General features: G+C 50.9%; 2 protein-coding genes across 2 annotated transcripts in view; one reads left to right on the top strand and one right to left on the bottom strand.

Annotated features, from left to right (window-relative positions):
* The first annotated feature begins 9,302 nt into the window (after nt 1-9,302).
* PHLDA2 (pleckstrin homology like domain family A member 2) lies at nt 9,303-10,780 on the top strand. Its single transcript, XM_039552730.1, has 2 exons — nt 9,303-9,867; nt 10,347-10,780. The coding sequence occupies exon 1, from the start codon at nt 9,436-9,438 to the stop codon at nt 9,832-9,834; it is 399 nt and encodes a 132-aa protein (XP_039408664.1). The 5' UTR covers nt 9,303-9,435; the 3' UTR covers nt 9,835-9,867; nt 10,347-10,780.
* Nucleotides 10,781-12,225: 1,445 nt separating this feature from the next.
* SLC22A18 (solute carrier family 22 member 18) overlaps nt 12,226-19,443 on the bottom strand; it is a 72,465-nt gene continuing 65,247 nt past the window's right edge. The window contains exons 12-13 of the mRNA XM_019285232.3: nt 17,464-17,584; nt 12,226-12,514 (exon numbers count right to left, since the gene is read on the bottom strand). Coding sequence (XP_019140777.1) covers nt 12,327-12,514; nt 17,464-17,584 — 309 coding nt within the window. The 3' untranslated portion in view covers nt 12,226-12,326. The remainder of the gene's footprint in view (nt 12,515-17,463; nt 17,585-19,443) is intronic.

Here is a 19,443-nt window from a genome sequence, read left to right as displayed (position 1 = left end):
GTTGTCACACATTGCTGGAGTGGCCACAGATAAGTCCTGTCCTTCATGACAGGAAGAAAGGAGATGAACTCACTGAAATCAAACATTTTTCCTCCTGCTCTCACATAGCTTCTCACTTCAAGGTCTCATGAGGAAAGTTAAGGCTGGAGATGTGCCTGTGGGAGTCCAAACAGGCTTTTAGAAGGCCTTGGCAATGACAGGGGGCTGGCAGTGTCTGTGTTGGAAACTCCAGCCTCGTTTTCCAGTATTTTGGCCAAATGTGTGATTTGCTATTTGTGTCCTTTGCTTACTGCTCTTGCATAGCAGGCACAGTCACGGCCACGCACCTCCCTTCTGGAGCTGCCCTGCCCGTGGCCCCTCCGGCCACTCACAGCCCACCAGGGCTTCTGCTGCAGCCACGGATCCTGCAGTTCTGACCAAGGCTTTCCAATTATGGGAAATGTGTCCGGTTCCATGCCTGACTCCTGCTCCAGTAAGGCTGGAAGAATGACTTAGTCATCCTGGCTGCCTGCCAAGCCTGTTAACTCGTTTTGCTCCGTTTGGAGGTAATTTCCGGGCTCCAAAGGCGAGCATGGCTCCACACTTCAAATGTCTGATAGTCGATAAATGGACTGAGGAAACAAGGAATTTAAAGCAGTTTATCCCTGCTGTAGCAACCCTGGTTACAACACCTCCAGAGAAGCTCAGATAAACCCATCGTGGGTGGTAAACGGCAGTCAAGGCCACCGTCCTTGGCGGAAGAAAAGACCCCTCTTCTAAAGGACACCGGTAATTTGGGATTAATAAGCTAAACTTTTGTGATATTTGCCCCAGCCAGCTCTCAGTGATTACCCCACAGGAAAGGGGTTTCTGTGTTTTAAGCTATCACACAGCATTAGAAAGGTCCTGAGTTTTCAGATCAATGCAAATAACTTCCCCCCCTGCAGCTGTACCAGACACTGGAGAGCCCCACTGAGCTGACAGAGGACGTGCAAAGGAGAAAGTATGGGATCCGGGTTCCAGGGAAAACCCCTGGGAATGGAGAACAAAGCTGCCCACAGTAAAGCAGCAGAATGCTCTTGGCTGAGCATAACATCTCTGTCCTGCTCCCTCTTGATCCTCTGTGCCATGACTGCCTCCCCCTAGCTCATCATTCAGGAGCTTTACCCTGGGTGCTGGCTGTCCTGCCTCCAGGGAAATCTATTTTTGGCTTGTCCCTGGGAGCAGAGCCTGGCCAAGGTTAAGTGCCAAGCACCCTCATTTCCTCCTCTTAACTGCCTCCCTGCTTTATCACAAACTTTCTCGCTTCATCTTTTTTTCCACTCGTAAAGGCTGCAGTCACTGGGCTCCCACACTGCCCTGGGCCACCAGGCCACCAGGCTCAAACCCATCTCCTAAAACGCTGCCTTTTTGCTCCCTCCACAAAACACACGGAGGTTTCTTCAAACCCATTTCTCCCTGCCACCAAATTGTAGTTTCTCTAACAGAGCAGAAAAGAAATATCCAATCCTCAGCTTTTTAAGGCTTAGGATTTCCCTTTCACACCTCCCGGCTCAGCCAAGCGGCACAGGGGCCACCAGGAGGAGAATGACAGCATCACTGATGCTTGCCCAGCCCCAGCCCCAGCTCTCAGCATGGTGGGACACGCCGTGAGCTACTCATTGCAAATATTTGCCCAGGTGGGGCCAGGTGTTTGAGCATGAGGTGGGCTGAGTAACCAGCAGGAAAGAAGAAAGTTTGACTTTTACATTTTAGCCCCATTGGCAAATACTAACTTGAGGAGCAAGCAGACTGCTGCTATCCCCCACTGCATGAGCCACGAGGAAAAGGACAGGTACAAATTGGGAGGCACATGGAGTTTATAAGCACTGACGTCCACAGCTCAGGACTGCTGAACTCACCCCAAACCCTTTTATTTGGTGGTTGGAGTGGGGAAACAAATCAGCAACAGGTTAGACCTGGGAAAACCAGTCAGAACTGGAAATATACACATTGCTGATTCCTGTTCCCCATTCTATCCCATGGTTTTAGGATCTCCCATGGCTTTCAGATTTTACTGAAAGACCTGAAGCTGATGCCTAGAGAGTATTTTTGGCATTTTAATCCACCATATCAGACACCCATTTCCTCCAGCCTTCCTGAGCACTGCCAGCCAGGCAACAGGGCATCCTCAGCTCCCACTGGCTGCACCAGCAGAGACCTGGCCCTGGGCACAGGTTTAGTGGGGGAGCAGCAGGGTAATGGTAGCAGGTAAAGATCACAGCAGTGGAAACACTGGCAAGGAGGTAAAAGCCTCGGGAGAGGACAGACAGAAAAAAATCCTAAACCCTCATCAATCCGCTTCCCTTCACACCTGCCACAGTGCAGCGTCCTGGCTTCAGAAAGAAAAATTGGCAGCCAAAGCACAAGGTGAAACACAGTATTAGCTCTACCACCTGGTCTGCCACACACACCCCAGCTGTCCAGGAGGGAAGGGATGCTCTTTCCCCTTCAGCTACTTCCCACAGCCCAGCCCTGGCCACTGCTGGGAATGATGCACTGGAGGAGTTTGTGATGGCTTCCCAGCCCTCCTGGAGACAGGAAACATCCCAGAGCTGGACAGTACCATGACCTTATATTCCCCCCAACTCCCTAAAGTTTGCTCATGTTGTGGTTAGGCAGTCCTGTGATCCTTTTCAGTGTTTACTCTAAAAGTTTATACACAGTTTAAAAAAAAAATAGACAAAAATCCGAATGTGGGGGCAGGAGGATGCGCCGAGCTGGGAGCTCAATCCTGTGCTGTCAGGACAGCCACGTGAGGACACAGGTCACGCTGACGCCTGTGTGCCACAGGATATCCCGGCACTTGTCAGCGCTGGACCTGCCACAGCCTCCACACACACATAAAGACGGGACAAAGCCGGGTAACAGTCACTTCCCGGATCTTGGCAGACTTCGAAAGGACAGGTAATGTGGAGCAGTGACCTTCAGTATCTATGTCAGCATTTTCTGCAAGGCTTGGCCCTTTGCAATCTCTGTTAAAAGCCACTGCTGTAGCACAGCAGGGTAATAAAATCTGGCTGGCAGCAGGCAGGCAATGTCAGGCTGAATGGCATGAGCTGAAACCACCAGGGCCTTCCTATGCAAAGAGCTCATCAGTGTCAGCCCAGGCTGAGGTCTCAGACGTTTGTTACTGCTGCTGAAAAATAAAGATATCCCAAATATTTGTCCCAACAGACTTGGTATGGGAAGTTGAATGCTTCAGCGGGGGAATGTCCCATCATTTTAAAATTCTGAGCTGTAGTGTAAACCATCTCCTGAGCTCACTGGACATGGGAAAATGTTGATGGCATTCAGAGGGGTCAGTAAATTACCTCATAGTTCAGGGCAGTGCTTGGCAAGCCACTGGCTGGGCTTTCCAGTCCCTTGGCAGAAGTGGAAGTACTGAGTCACCGTGGGTCCCACGGCAGCCAGGCTATGGGACTCTCTCCTCCCCACTGACATCTCAGGGTATTCATGGATCCACCATGATGCTCAGCAAGCTGGTTTGTGAAGATGATTGTGAGAACCGGCTGTATCGAGGTCTACCAGCATCTAAACAGCAGTCCTGGACCAAACCCAGCCTGTGGGGTCAACACCTTCCTCACCTGCATGAAGATGCATCCAGGCTCCTCCAAGCCAGGTCAAGCTACACAAGGACCTTGCAGCAACTCTCTACCTGTTGTACTTCTGCCAAATGGGCTTGAAATTGGACCAAGAGGCTCAAAGATACATGTGTTAGGAGGGGGACAAACACCTCAAAAGACCAGATAACACAAGACTTCTTTTCTCATTTTTATTTTTAGTAACCAGACTAGACATGTACACATTGTCCCAGAGTGGGGAACACACGACACACGCAGTCATGCCCAGGCTGCTGGGAAGAGAGAGCAAAACAGCCCCTCTCCCCCCAGTTTTTAATCCCAGTATAGAACTTAAGGGCCTGGAGTCCTCCTAAGCAGGTTTGATTTGGCACATTCCCACCCTTATTTGGCTGTCTGCTGCCGAGCACAGCCAAGGACTGGCTTACGGGAAATGACATCTTTTCTTCCCAGCCCCTCACAACTGCTCCATGACTGTCTGCAGCAGTTTACAACATGTAATGGTAACACACTGAGTCAGTGGGATGAGACATTTCAAGCTTCTCAGGAAAAAAGAGTCTTAGTCAGATATAAATATTAGTAAATTGAGCAAGCTGGGCTACGTGCTATTGCTGATTAATCCATGGATTGTGTATGGTACAAAAAAAAAAGAATCTCACAGATTGAGCAAAGAGGCTTCCTCTGCTGCCCTTGTTTAAATTAACCCAGAAGCTCCATCCCTGCTGCATATCATTTACTGTAATCACCTAACAAACAGCCTTGGTGGCCTTCCTCCCCATGGCTGAGACCTTTCCAAGTGAACTGCCCCTAAGAGAAGAGCTTCTTCACCTGAGCTTTGCCATCTTGGAGCGACTTACCTGAGCTCCCTCTGCATTTATGGAAAGACCTGAACACCCCCAAGGGAGACTGAGCCCCCTCATGGGGCATCTCCATTATGGGCAGCTGGCCCTGATGTGCTCCACACCCTTCCAGGAGCTGCTGCCTGCAGAGGGACTGGCACCCACCAGAGGAGTTTGGAGGGGCCCAATGGCACCAGTTTGTCCCAAGACATTTCTGAAGGAATAATAAGGAACTATAACCAAAAACTTCCCAGATATACTCTGGAACAGTCTAATAAAAAAAACCAAAAAAACCCAAACCCCAAACATTTTAAGGAGTATAAAGATGTGAAAAAATGGAATAAAATGGGAAAAACATGAAAAATCTCCACTCATCACAGACCTTCCCCAGTAACAACCCTCACTTTTAGTTTACAGCTATTTAGGGTTTTTTGAGTAGAAGTTTCCTAGGAGACCCAGTGGTCACTATAGTGAGCTCCAGCTAAAAGTGCCTGTGGATACAGCTACACCCTAAGGTAAACATGGAGGGCAGCAATTTACAATGCAAGACCATATGTTTCTCTGTTACTAATCGACTTCAGCTGCCAGGATTACAATGTCAGTCCTGTAAACCAGCTTTTTCCCCTACAGATGTCATGTTGAAATCATTATAATAAAAGCAATTTTACAGCCTTCAGTCTCCACTTCCCTCTGCTGCTGAGAAGCCTGCATTAAAGCTGGCAAAATTAGGCGTTCTTCTCCAGGGACAGACCCCTGGGAGAGGAGATGCACAGCTCCAGGATTACAGAGGGACAATGGGAATAAACCCAAGACAGCTGCAGGAATGCCAGTACCCTGCAATGGCTGATAGCTGCAGCTTGAGCTCCTGCATCTTTTGGGAGGGAGATGCAATGTTGGGGCCAGCTGGAAACCTCAGCAGGATAAATGCACGGCTAAATCCCACAAAAAGGCCAGCAGGTCCCACCAATGGGCATGTGGGGAAAGTTGCTGCACAGTTAAATTGAGAAAAACCCATTTTTTTGGCGTTTTTCCTTAGTGTGATCCCTCTCCATCCTTATCCTTGACCTTAAAACATGGGCTGCTGCTGGCAGTGCCTGCATGGCTGCTGTGCTTTGTTACCATGACTCACGTAGCTAAGGCAACCCGATGTTGCCAGGAGCAGGGTACATGATGCCTCATCCTCGGAAATGATGATCAAATCCCTCCTCTGGAGCAGGCACTCACTTCAGAGACATGTGTCATGGCAAAGCCATTGATGCAGCCTGCAAGAGCTGGCACCACCAGCCCATCCACGAGGCTCAGTGTGGCCATCCCATCCTCCACCTGTAAAAAAATCCCTATACACAGCACACATACACATGTAAACACATTCCCCTCAGCAGCCAGTGCTGTTCCCTTCTCCTGGGCGGGGCATGAAGCCACACCTCCACGCCAAATTGCCACGTAGGCTTTTAAAAATGCCCCTAGTAGATTGGAAATGGATTTGGGGCAAAGCAGGGGGTGGCGGCAGCACCCCTGGCGAGCGTGGGAAGAGGGACATGGCCATGTGGGACGAGGCTCCTGTGACTGAATGTCAGCCCATTTCCCATCACCTTCCCCTGCTTCACATGCCCCACTGCGTTATTTCCCCCCTCTTTCTACGAACAGAGACAAATCCCCACATTTTTCAGATTCCTGAAGATGTCTTGTATTTGGGGGGAAAGGAAGGGTCGGTGCCTGATGATTTTATATCAAAGGCAGCCGTGGTGGTTGTGTTTGGGAGCTCACACACTGTCAAGGCACAGCCACAGTGATGTGCTGGGCTGCAAGAAAAAAATCCCTTCTCTTTCTCTCACTGGTAACACAACTAAACCCAAACCAAAGGGAGTGACAGATTCCTCCCAGCTGCCAGCCCCAGCTTGGAGAGAGACAGCAGCAGCACCTGAGCTGCAATCACCCAGAGCTCCCATTAGCTGCAGCTTGCTCACAGCCCTTAATGATCAAAGCCTTCCACTACCTACACATCCTCACACCACCCTGTGACACTTGTCCCAAGCTTCGGTGCCAGGGTATGATGCAGGGCTGCACCAAATCTCTTACCCCTCTCCCCAGGAGGTGCTGAGATGAAATCAGCACCCTGCTGTCAGCTCTTCACCTAAGGTATTAACCCTTGTTATTTAAAAAATAGGGCAATATAAATATTTTTTCTTTCCTCAGGCAAAACTAACGCTATATACTTGTATCAGCAGTGACCAGCTATCATGGCATGCATTAGGATTAGGGCTGTGCTACTTACTTGTAAGCAATTGCCACGTTTCCTGGACCAGATTGCTCTGAGCTCCTTGCAGCTCTCTGTTCTTTCCTGAGAAATGTTCCTGTAGGAGATTGCTCGTGATTCGGCTCTGCTGCCCATTTTATATTCAGTTACAGTCACCTTTGCTTTCTGTCTCAGTGAGTGTAATTAAATTTTAAAATCTACTTTACAGAATTTCTGCATGGTCACAATGGCAGAGACCTAAAATTATGGTACTTTAATGTACTGGACTTCCTTTTTATTCTTTTATCCACTTAACTAACCCACCTTAGGTAAAAAAGTGGAGCCTTCGTACAATGGATGTATGTTCAAAAGTAGGGTTCCTGTTCTGCTAGAACCTAACTTTCCCCACTGTGAGCAATATTTTCACTTTTTTTTTTCCTTTTGTTTTTTTTTCCTAGCAGTTTTCTAATTTGGCCAGCATTAAAGCAAGTTTACTGAGGTGACAGCTGAGGGAGGCTTTAAATATTTCAAAATGATGGATAAATACACAAGAAAAATCACTCAGATGAAAGCAAAAGCAGAAAAACAGAGAAAAAAGTGGGCTGCTGACCCTGCATCTACAAATACAAGTTTCATTTAAAAGGAAATTCAGGTTCTTTTACTGGAATTTTTGAAGCAAGGTGTGCACAAACATGCCAAGTCCTGCAGCCTTTCCACACCAGGAGCCTTCTTCCAGATGTTCCTTGTATGCTCCTGACTTGCTGCCTGTTTTGTTTTTTTTTTTGTTCTTTTTGAAGTGGTGTCCCATTTCCTGTGCATAAAGACCATTCCCTGTTTCATTTTGGGGCCAAATTAAAAATATCCTAATGATTTCTGCTTAACATCCAGCTCTGCTCCTTGTTGGCTCCAGCTCCCTTATTCTTACAGGGCCTTTTGGTCAGAAAGTTGTTTAACAGAGCAGACCAGCATCTGCCCTGGAAATGTAGATGTGCAGCCTAATTGTAAATCAGTCTGGGCTGGTCCCCTCACTGAAACTAAATAAATCACACTGAAAAGTGAGATACAGTGTTGGCTCCCAGGGAAAAGCCTGCAGCTCTTCACATGCCAGGGCACAGCTCCACATATGTTCTGCAGCCTCTCCCCTACCCCACAAGCAGTGACGGCCACCATGGTCTTCCCAGAGCAATTCCCAGCCCATCCCTCCCTGAAAAGCTCAGCCAAACCATTCCTGCCTCATTCATCAACCCCGGGAGCATCACACAGCCCCCACCTATTTTCTGACCCTCCCCACAGATGTGCACGCTGCCGTGAATTATCAAAGCGTGGCCCCATACTCCAGCGGATGAATGATTCGCAGCGGAAATGGGTTTGGCTCTAGCTCTGATTTGTTCCCGGGAAATGGGCTTCTGACCCTGCCGACGTCCCTGGGAACGCTGCCAGCCTCTTCAAAGGGGCCAGGCCTTGCTTTGTAAGCTCACCTCTGGGGTTGGGCTTGCAAACACCTAATAGAGGTGCCGGTCATTCAGGGAAGGCGATGAAGGAGAACAGGGCTCAAAGTCCAAAGGGTGATGCTGCACATGGTACATACCTGAGCAAATACTGCTGGAGAGACAGCGTGAGCAAGTGCATTAAGCACAGCAATGGCTGGGAAGCTGGATCAGCCTTGTGTCAACTGTGGTGAAGGAATGACAAAATGAAAGGTGTCCAAGAGGAACGGTCTGCAGGCTCACACGTGCCTCTTAAATATCACCTCCAGCTGCCACAGCCTTTACTGACTTCCCCATGGCGCCAGTCAGTGGCCAGGCTATAACTGTGGTGCCTTCCCTGGAGGAGGGAATGGGCTAGGGGGAAGAAAATTGGATAAATCCAGTGATGGCAGGGGATAAAAATAAGGGGGAACAGTGTTAATGCAAAACTGGAGAGGTGGGTTGCCCTGAGGAAAGGACGAAGGAAGGGCTGATGGTGATGGTGCAGAGCTGGCAGGAGGCAGGGCCTCAAATGAAGCTGGTGGGCTTGGTCAGACCCTGGCTGAGTCTCTTGGGGTGACCAGGGGCTGGACTCAGACCGGATGCCCATGGGAGATGGCAGAAACCCACCACAGGCGAGGCTTGGACCCCTCTGCCCCAGGTGGAGATGATGCCAGGGCAGATCCAATGCTGTGAAGATGCCCAGATCCAGCCCCCTAGGAACAGGGTTTTGGGAGCATCGTGTACCCCAGTGGGGATCTGAGAAGTGGCAGGGAGTGCTCAGAGGGGCAAGATGAGGGCTGTCTCAGATCACAGTGGCCCCATGCTCACCGTGGGCGAGGGGTATCCCTGACGAGCAGAGAAAACATGGGTGGGGAGGGCAGTGGACAGACAGGATTGGGGTCCCCCCATGCGGTGGCCGCTGTGCCCCTGCGCACGGCAGCAGCGGAGACGGGGCCCTCCAGGAGGCAATCCCTGGGGGAGGCACCCCCTCCCCACACCCGGCCCACCCGGGGCAGCCCCCAGAACCCTCCCCACGTTTCCCGGGGGACCCCCCCGCCGGCCCCATCCCCGCAGCCCCGCGGGCACGGGCGGCAGCGGGCGGCGAGCGCGGGCCGGGGGGCGGGCGGGAGGCGGGGCGGGAGGGGGCGGCGGGCCGGGCTCCCCGGGGGAGGCACCGGAAGGCGCCCGGCGCTGATTCATTGCAATAAATTGTTCCCATCGCGCCTGGGCTCGGTCATCGCCGCTCGAGCAGCAGTCGGAGCAACAGCCGGAGCCACCGCCGGGAAGCGAGGATGAAGATGCAAGCCGAGGTGATCCGCGAGGGCGAGCTGGAGAAGCGGAGCGACAGCCTTTTCCAGCTGTGGAAGAAGAAGCTGGTGGTGCTGACCAAGGACAGCCTCAGTCTCTTCCCCGACGGGCACAAGCGGGCCAAGGGCAAGGAGCTGGGCTTCGGCTCCATCCTCAAGGTGGACTGCGTGGAGCGCACGGGCAAGTACATCTACTTCACCATCGTCACCAAAGACCGCAAGGAGATTGACTTTCGGTGTCCGGACCAGAGCTGCTGGAACGCCTCCATCACCATGGCCCTCATCGACTTCCAGAACAAGCGGGCCATCCAGGACTTCAAGAGCCGCCAGGAGATGGAGCAGGCGGCGGGCACCCAGGAGCGGCGGCTGGCCCGGGCGCCCTGAGCGCCGCCGCCCGCCCGGCCGGCCCGGCCCCAGGTGAGCCCGCCCGGCCCCTCGGCGCTGCTGCCGCGCCTCTTCGTGGGCTTTTCCTTCGATCTTTTTAAATTATTTTACTCCCCTGCGCCCGCTTCGGGCAGCCGGACGGGCCCCGTTCTGGCCGGAGGGACCCCCGGCCGCGCCCCGAAGCCGGGCCGTGCTGCCCGGCCGCGCCAGCGCGGGGCTTTCGGGGAGCGCTGCCTTGGCCCGAGCCATCGCAGCGGCTTTGGCCCCCTTTCCCATGCATCGCGCGGAATTTCTGCTGGCAGCCGGACTTCTGCAGTGTGCTGAGAGGACGGCGTGGGGGTGGCGGGGAATAAGAAATGGCACTTGGCAGTGCTTTCCTCACAGAATCTGCTAAAAAACAATCTGTGAAAATAAATGCTTCATGCTTACTCTCCCTTTAAAGCCCCCCATTTTTTTTCTGTGCCTCTCTGTCCTGCTTGTTTAACTAACCCACTTTCTCTTGGTACTTTTAGAGCATACCACTGGATGATAAACCAGATCGAGTGTCTTGGACTGAAATGGGACAGGGTACCAATGAAGGAAAGCAAAGAAGAGAGCTGGAAGCAGCTTGGTTTTCTCCAAGCCCGTTGTGGCTGCTGAGCAAAGAGCCCTGAGCTTTGCCTGAGATGCATAAAGAAAAACCAAAGACTTTCGTACAGGACTTCTAGCAAAGCGTCCACGTGTTCTGAGTGGCACAGCTTTGTGAACTATTATCTTCTATTTATGAGATGCAAGGAAGATTCAACACTGACTGGTGGTGTTAAACACAGTTTAAATTATTTGTAGTATCTATATTTGTATTTATTTTGTTGAATGTCTTTCAGCAGTTACTGGTCTTAATATTGCTTTTGCATTAATGTGTCCATTCCAAATAAATTACTTGAAATGTTCACTTTTTATTACTGTACTCTAGGCTGCAGTAACTTTTGTTGAGGCATATCTGTGGACATGGCAGTGGTGAAGTGGCTTAAAAAGAGTGGGTAAGGCTTGGCTTTTTGGTGCCCTAGACTGGGCAGTGGGAGGTGGAGAAAGCCCAGATAACCTGTTTGTGTTTGACCTCGTCTCCCGACCAGGGAGGGAAGAGGTGTTGAGGTTCAGTTCTGGTCAGTGGTGGAGATAGAAAAGCCTACCACAGCTTGCTTAAGTGCTCCTCTAGAAGCTCTTTCCCGTAAAATTGAGTAACGGCAGCTGCAGAAGGCGCAGGAGCTCCCTGCCACAGGAAAATGCTGCCCTTTGCGAATGCCCTGCGTCCTCCCCCAGCCCCCATAGCTTAGTGGTGTGCTAAGGCACAAAACTGGATTCTTGGTTTCGAAATAAGAGCGCCAACGCTCCATGGATTCCTCAGCTTTGTAGCAAAGCAAGCTGAACTCGCTCTCCTCTCTTCCTTCACCTCTCCAGTCTCTAGCCAGAGTTAAATTTCTCCAGGATAACTGAAGAAAAGGAGGCAGGCTCTTTTCCTATAACACCCAGACCAAGAAGTGTGGAGAAAAAAATCTGCTGATTTTTTTGGATCAAAGTACTGAAGTTTTCTTTTGTGAGGCTTAATTCTCACTAACTGACCTGGGCTTCCTCAAGAGCAATGCTGCAGCACACGACTCGACTCCCGCAGTCAGGACTGTGAGTGTAGCAGGCAAAATACTTGCTCCAAACTTGGTCATTTCCAGTAGGTAATTTCCCCTTCCCAATATCAGCGCAATTCTTGCAGGAGACTTTGCACTAGAGGAAGTTAGAAAGTATGCAATTGCATAAGCCTGTAGTAAGAGCAAGAGAGACTTAGTACAGGAAGGGGGAAAAAACCTGGAAGGAGGGTTGGCCCAGTTTCTGGAGGCAGCAGGGAGGCTCTGGCACTGCAGCCTGGTGCGTCGGGGCTTTGCATCCTCCTTGCTCGTTGCTGGCAGCTTGTGCAGAGGCAGGATTGCACATGACTGAGCTGTGGATGTAGCAAACCTCTGGCCACAGCACCTGAAAGCCTTTGGCCTCCGTGCCCCCTCTAACCTGAGAATGCCGGAGGTGCATTTAATGCAGCAAAACAATGCTCAAAAGCAGATGTGTTTTACCCCCATTTTTTCTTGGTACAATTTCAGGGCGGTGAAATAAAAGGCCAAACCAGAGCAAAGCCACTGGCTCCTAATCCCTTCAGTTTCAGTGAATCCAAGCAGGAATGCTGCCTGACAACAGCTGAGGGTCTGGGGCTGTTGCCTGCCATGACAGCCACTGCTGCAGGGGGGGGAATTGGGGGGAACCCGATAGCTCCAGGGGTCCCATGGCCCCCAGTTGCTCCAGTGTGGCTCCCAAGACCTTTGCAAACTGATCTGTCCCTTACTGTAGATAGAAATGTTGACAAAATACAAGGATTGTTCAAATTATTTTATTCTAGGTTTACGGAATCAAAAATAAAATTCAAGAATTCATTTCTATGGAAAAAATAAGGGGGTTACTTTCTTGCAACTGTATTATTGGCTTTTCATCTCTCCCAGTGGGATTTTACTCCTTAAGAGGTAAACAAACAAACCTAAATTGACCATTAGCTGTAAATATCCGAAGGAGGAGACTCCAAATTGTTTATATAAAACTCCACCAATGGTTGGACCCACCGTCCGGGTCAAGGGCTGCACTGAGGCGCAAATCCCAAGCATGGCACCTAGGAGAGATGGCAGAGACACACAGGGTGAGAGCAAGTCCTGGCATGGAAAAGCAGAGAAGAGCACACGGGATCCCCTTCATCCCTGATGCTGCTCCCCTGCAGTAGTAGCAAATCACTTCAAATAATTTCTTGCATTAATTTATAGCGGTCCAATTAGGGTTTGTTCTGGTTAGGGACTCCTGCAGGCGTGGGGATCAGTTTCCACCACGAGCCAGCTCAGCTGTTCCCTGAGTGGTCTGGGCAATCACAGCACTGCCCAAAAGGCAAGTGGGTGCTCACCACTGCTGTCACCAGCGTCCAGGGATGCCTTTGGCACCAGAGCATGCTGCTGCACATCGCACCCATCAGGGCTGGTAACTACTGCATGGGATTAGGGATGGAGAGGTGATTTTTAGGGTCATGTTTGAGCCTTCCTAGCAAATCACACAGATCCTTCCAATCTCCTAATTACCTGAGTGGGCCCTGTTCCACCCAAGCTACTACTGCCATTTATTCTCTAGTGTGAAATAGAGAAACAGCTCTCTAGCAGGAGTGAGAGGGTTGAGGCTAACTAGGTCTTTAAGAATAAATAAATAAAACTATAGATAAAGACAGAACCCCCTCGAGATATTCCCCCATCCCCCTTTGCAAAAAGAGCGGATATTTCCATTTGGATGGATATGCGAGCCCTTCGCCCGGCTGGGCCGGTTCCCCCTCCAGCAGCCCTCACATTTGCATCCTTAACAGGAACCCGGTGGATGGGGAAGCACCTCCAGTTTGGCAAAGGCAAGGTTTTTTTCCATGTGCAGATGGATGGCCAGGACATCCCCTGGGACACAAGGCTGTCCCACGCACACCCAGTATGCTCTTTTGTCCTGCAGTCTTTGTTCAGGACAGCTGTCATGTTCAGAGGAGCAGAAAACACCCAGCCAGCCAGAAAATCATTAGCCCCCAACACTGGAGGAACAGCAAGCTGGCAGCATATTCAATAAACTTGTGCCCAGCTCTGAAATGATGTTTGCAATAATTTTTTTGCTATCAGCATGATTATTTGGGCTGCTGGCATCAGTTTTCCACTAAGACACACGCTGAGGTGTTGTCGCCACGCACCTGGGAAGGATGAGGAGAATGCTGTCCTGTATGCAAGAAGATAGGGAGCTGAATGCAATATTTAACGTGGGCAGCCACGGGGAAATGATCCCCAAGCTCCCAGAGAGAACAGGCAGCCAGGTGTTCGCGTAATGCTGGGCAGCGACTGCTGGGCTTTTATCAGCATGCTTAAAATACTTGTGCAATGAGCCCAAGCCAAGGGTGTAACCATGTGGAGAGGGAAATCTCCCGGGAAGCGCTGCCGAGCTCTCCTCCCGCGCATGGGAACACAAAGGCCATGGGTGGGACCTTGCCTTGACCCTTTGCCAATGGGAACCATCCCACAACCACCAAACTCTCTGGGCAGGTTTTGCAATTATTTTTTCCCCTCTAGGTATTTGAATTAAACTAATTACTACGTGCAATTGCCAAACTGGCTCTTATGATTGAGGAGGCACTTTTTTCCCTTTCCTTTTTTTTTTTTCTGGAACCGAAATCCATCGTCTTAAAAGGCCGGGCTCTCCCTCTGCACTTCTCCAACATGTTGCTGAGAACGATAATTTCTGTTTAATGGGCTTAAATTAGATCCCTCGTGTCAGACACCCCCAGGCTTTGGGACATTGTAAATCTCAGCTCTGCATCATGGCCGTGGCTCTGTGGCAAAGCTGCACATGTGATGAATCTCATTTAAGGCAAGACCTTTAACTGGGACAAGTCAACGCATCAGCAGAAAATTTCCTGCGTTGCTTCGCGCAGCTCAGCCAACGCACATGCTCACCTTCTTTGCCATAGCCACCCCACCTTCTGCATCTTCCCTGATCTTTTTTCTCCCTCTCCAGCTTTTTTCCCTTCCTTTTCCCCATACCTGGCATGACCTGTGCCGGCTGGGAGCCCATCCTCCCCTCCCACCCCAGCTCTCCTCTGCTCCCGCAGGTTTCAGGGCTGGGTGCTGGCAGCTCTCCAAGACGGGCGACTCCTTTCCAGCTCACATCCTGTTGCCTCGCTCAGATGATGGTGCTGGCCCAGATCAGCCACACGCCCATGGGGCAATCGGGTGTAACCATTAGGTCACTGTCGCCAGCGGGTGCCTTTGAACCTGCAAAGCTCGAGCAAAGCTGAGGGGTTCAGTGCCCCGAGCCCCGCCTGGCTGCGAATTCTCCTCCCCAGGTTCTGACGCACAAATAAAATCAGGACACACGGGCCCGTTACGCATGGAGGCTCTGCTGGGCTTCCTGCCTCCCTCCCCCGGGAGCAGGGGGGATCTGTGCAGGAACAAGACCTCCATTCTTGGGGAAGGACCAGGGTTGACAAGGAGTGCTTTTGTGAATGCAACTCCCCCTGGGCTCGGGGCTGCCCTCCCACCAGCTCACGCGTCCAGCTGAACAGCACGTACATGTGGGGCTGAATTTTCTCTTCCTGCCTTTGAAGATGAAGAGAAGGAAAAAAACCAATCAAACGGAAACTAATTAAATCATTTCTGCTACCTTTGCTTCTGCGCAAAGCCTGAGCCATAAACAAAGAGCAAGCGCCAAACTCATCAGACTTGGACGGAAGCGACCTTGGATCGGATCTAAAGCAGGCTGATGGGTGCAAGGGATGGTGCTCTGCCACCTCCCACTGCTCGCTTTCCAAGACGCCTATTTAAAATGCAAGGTGACTCAGTGTCTAGCAAGGGCGGACAGGCTACACTCCTGCAACGCCCCATTCATCCCAGCCCCGTGCTGAGATGGACACCTGAGCTCAGCCCAAACTCCAGCTCCTTCAGAAAGCCTTTTCCTGACCGGAAGAAAAACCTCCACGGGTTCTGCAGGCTGGAAGCTGACAAAAACATCAGGAAAAGACAGCAGCAAGGCTCAAAAGTGATCCTTCCAAAGGCAAATTCTCAATGTGTGATTTCCTTGCATCAACTAAAAGTTGTTGCAAGTGAGTGCCAAGGTTTTTGACACAGCGACAGCAAAGCTTTTCCATGAAACCAGATTTCCATGCTCACAGTGAGGGTTTCTAATGTGCCACCTAAAAACTCTCTTTGCAGAGCCGGTCTCGGGCTCGCAGAGGAAGGAGCAGCCTTTAGGCTGCTGTATGGGTGGAGCAGCCTTTGCGGGGTGCCACCCACGGCCAGGGATGGATGGCAGGCATTTTAATAGCTGCATTTCTCTGCGAGACACCCACACCATCACTGCTGCAGCTGCTGTGGAAAGGCTGCCTGCCGGCTCTGCTGTGTCAGGCATTCCTGCCTTCGCCCCGGCCCCTGCCCGGGTACATCCAAAACAAGCACAAGACCATTAGATGTCTCTTCCCCCAGAAAAGTTGCAAGGAAAAAGCACAGTTTGAAAAGTGAGGGCCAGGGAGGAGTGGCAGAGACAAGGTTTTCCCCCAGTGCCACAGTGCTCTGTGCCAGAGCGTCCCTCTGTGGTATGCCCAGTTTTGAGCCAGCTGTAACTCTGCATTTGTAGTAGCACTTGGCGTGACATCAGCCCGGGATGGACGGGCAGGGGGAAGCCCTCGGTAGCCCATGGCATCCCCTGATGACCTGCAACCTGCTCCTGAGCATCTGCACAGCTCTGCAGACTGCCTCCATCCTGCCGAGGCACAGGCTGGCCCAACAACATATGCAAGCAGGGAGCAGGGTGAGGCAACTAAACCCATTTTCCTCTCTGACCAAAGCTTGCCTCCAGGCTCCAAAAGCTAATGCTCTGATTTTCCTCACAAAATCCCTTTGAGAAGAGCCTGGATGATTTCCAGCTTGGTTGTGCGTCCCAAAGCTGCTTGGTGCCCTTCCCCCCTGGTTCTCCCTCACATGAACATTGCTCCAAGTCATGAAGCAGCAAATTTTCTTCCTGGCTGAGCAGAGGAGCTGAGACTCTTCCCAGGGAGGTGAAGACTGGGGCTAAGTGGTTCTCCCAGGTAGAAATATCCCACTCAAAAATCACAGGCTCCCAGCATTTGTAGGAGATGCAGTGGGTCCTCTACAAATAAACTACTGAAGTGATTTTCAGAAAAGCTCTTCACCCAGAAGCATCTCAAAAGTGCTTTATAAACTTCACTAATGGGTTGTGCAAACTACAGCTCGCATTCTTGGTAGGGTCTGCACAGAGGTATCTCCTCAGGCAGCTGCTACGGAAGATGAAGGGTGCAGACTGGCATCCCAGACAGCCTCAGCTAAAGCAGAGACACTCTTGGGTGCCTGCTCTGGGAGCAAACCCTGAAAGGGCTTGAGCAAAAGACATCAAACTGGGTTAAGCCAGCTCCATCCTGGCACAAACTCAGCCAGGCTCCCATGACAATAATGTAGGCATATTTCCTTCATCAACAAAACTAAAGCCCCGGGTATAAAGATTTAAGTGTCTACCACTGCTGTCTTGCATGGAGAAACACAGGAATTCTGACTGAAACAAGGCCAAAACAGAGAGAGAGGGGCAATTACTGCATCAGGCAAAGCATGTGTGCAAAGAGTAATCCAGAATCCCCTCCTGATGGCCTATGTTAAAAGGTTTGTACAAGCAGCCCTCTCTGTCACTGTCACAGTGGAAGAGCAGTGTTTTTTGGTTTTTTTGACATACCTTGGCTTTCCATGGAAAGGAGAGAGAGTTTGGGAAAGCCTTCCCTTTCGGTGCCCACCACTGTGAAGGTCAGCAGGCAGCACAGGACTGGAAGCACTGGATCGTGGGATGCTTGCTCAAGGTTGTTCAAGTCCATCCTGTATTAGCCCCACCAGTCTGTGTTCACCTGCTCTGCTGACACCCCCTGCATGCCCAGCCAGATCTGGGCGGGCACCAGGAGTGTGCCCCAGTGCTCCACAGCTGTGGTGGGAGCTGGGAAGTGCCCAATGGACTCAAAACTCAGAAAATGCCAGTCTGATCGTTTTTGGTGAGTCTTACCTGTGTCAGAGGAGGGCACAGCCTTGGTGAGGATGCTGTCGGTGATGGTGGCCAGCATGCTGAAGGCAAACACCAGTGGCACCGCAATGATGCAGTAGTGCCACACGGTCCTCATCAGGGCCTAGGGGACAGGACACAACGGACCACAGATCATTAGAGGGCACAAACTGTGACTTTGTGGCAAGAAACCACCTGGAAGAAAATCATGAGTCAAGCCCATGACTTGGGTAAACTGTGGGAGCCACAAATGATACATGGCGGTGCGGCTTTGGCCGTTGCGGGGTCTTTCACAGCCTGCCATTTGTCTGCAGTGAATTATTCCAAGCATGTGGAGCAAATGATACCCTACTATCTGGCAGCACATTTCCCCGGCACTGCTGGGGGTATTTTTAGTGTCTGGGAATTAGTGACGTCCCTGCACCCTTCCCTCTGTCTTCTGTCCAACTCCCGAGGAAATGTTGAACAGCAGATGTGTGTGGTGTACTTCAGGAAGCTTCCATTACTTATACAAAACAGCCTAGAGAAGGCTTTTTGGTTCATTATCATAAATAATTAAAACTAAACTGAGCCTGTCAAAATAAATGAGCACGGTGTATTATGTAACACCGTACCTTTGGGATTTCTAATCCTGTTCTGCTGCTTCCCTGCTAATAAATTCACCGAATTCAGTAATCTGGAATAGGTCTTCTGGCCATGAGTGCACATTAGCGAGCATAATTAGGGAGAGTAATGATTTTGTTATTGCACATATTCTTAGCAGAGACATCCCTCCAGCTGTTTAATGCTGAAACAAAAGCGGTGAGGCTCCCTAAGCTGTAGGGCTGGAGTAGCTCCCGGCTCATTCACAAGCCCTGCTGGTCAAATGAATGGATTTCTCTGGGGCATGGAAAGGAAATTTCCCCTTTATTGCAAGTCTCCTGCCCTAACCCATGTCTCAAGGTGAGTTATTGTGGCTGGAAAACATTTCTGTCACTGGTTTAGCCAGAAGTTTCATTCTCTGGGGTTCTCTGTCCTAAGATCTGGTCCCTGCCTCTTGGCTACAGAAGATGGAGGAGCCCAGAGACATTGCTCACTAATGACTTGGAAATGTTGAGGTTTATTACTAGTTCCCCTCTAGAGTCACACACAGCCAGGTTTTTCTCCTCAAAGGGGCTCTCGCCTGGATTTTGGTTAAGATCTAGGCACTTCTGATTAAGGAACCAGAGAACAAAGACATAGGAACAGGTATTTGGTACATAAACAAAAGGAAGGAGAGTAATTCCTTGCTAGGGCAAATGTCATTGCAGGACAACATTGTGGAGCTCATAGAAAAAATCAGTTTTAAAGTTTTAATCCCTCCTGATTTGTACAGACTCCTTCATGGGCTGGAGCAAGCGAGCAGAAAAGAGCAGAGGCATGTCTGTGTCTCCTGTGAAACAAGGGGAAATGGCTCCTCACTTCCCTGGGGCTGAGGGAGAACAGAGCCAGGCAGAGCCCAGTCTTTCCTCTCCTCAGCTGCTGGGTAGTGAGTAGTTTTTTTGAGGTGAGCAGATCTGAAAGCATTTTTTAGGTGAGAGGCAGAACCAGGAGCCTCAGCAGACAACTGAAAAAGCAAATGCCTGGGAAATGCAGGCAGCAAGGCAGGATGAGGCACAGCCGTGCCTTCAGACAAAGGGAAAAACTTCCCCATCACAACTGCCAAGCCCTCCTACAGCCCTGCCTACGCTCTCCCAGCTCACATCTGCAGATCAGACACTGGTTCTTCCCTCCTCTCCTCATCCAGGTGTTATTGCTGAGCTCCCAGCCCACCCCTTCCCTTCTCCAGCTGCCTGTTGCTGGGATTATCCTGCAGCCTCTTCCCAGCTGCAGTGCTGTCTGTCTGCTGCTGCTTGTGCCAGCCTTCCAAAAACGCTTCAGCCCACCTCCCCTCCCAGTGACATCAGGATGAGTTCTGGAGTGTCTTTTCTTAACAGCTAGCTTTTCTCCTCACTTCTATCCTTC

Source organism: Corvus cornix, chromosome 5 (genome assembly GCF_000738735.6).
Source record: "Corvus cornix cornix isolate S_Up_H32 chromosome 5, ASM73873v5, whole genome shotgun sequence".
Classification (NCBI taxonomy): Eukaryota; Metazoa; Chordata; class Aves; order Passeriformes; family Corvidae; genus Corvus; species Corvus cornix.
This window is presented reverse-complemented; position numbering and strand designations above follow the sequence as displayed.

Excerpts from the sequence above, each read along its gene's own strand:
- PHLDA2 (XM_039552730.1), top strand. The coding sequence starts at position 9,436 with ATGAAGATGCAAGCCGAGGTGATCCGCGAGGGCGAGCTGGAGAAGCGG.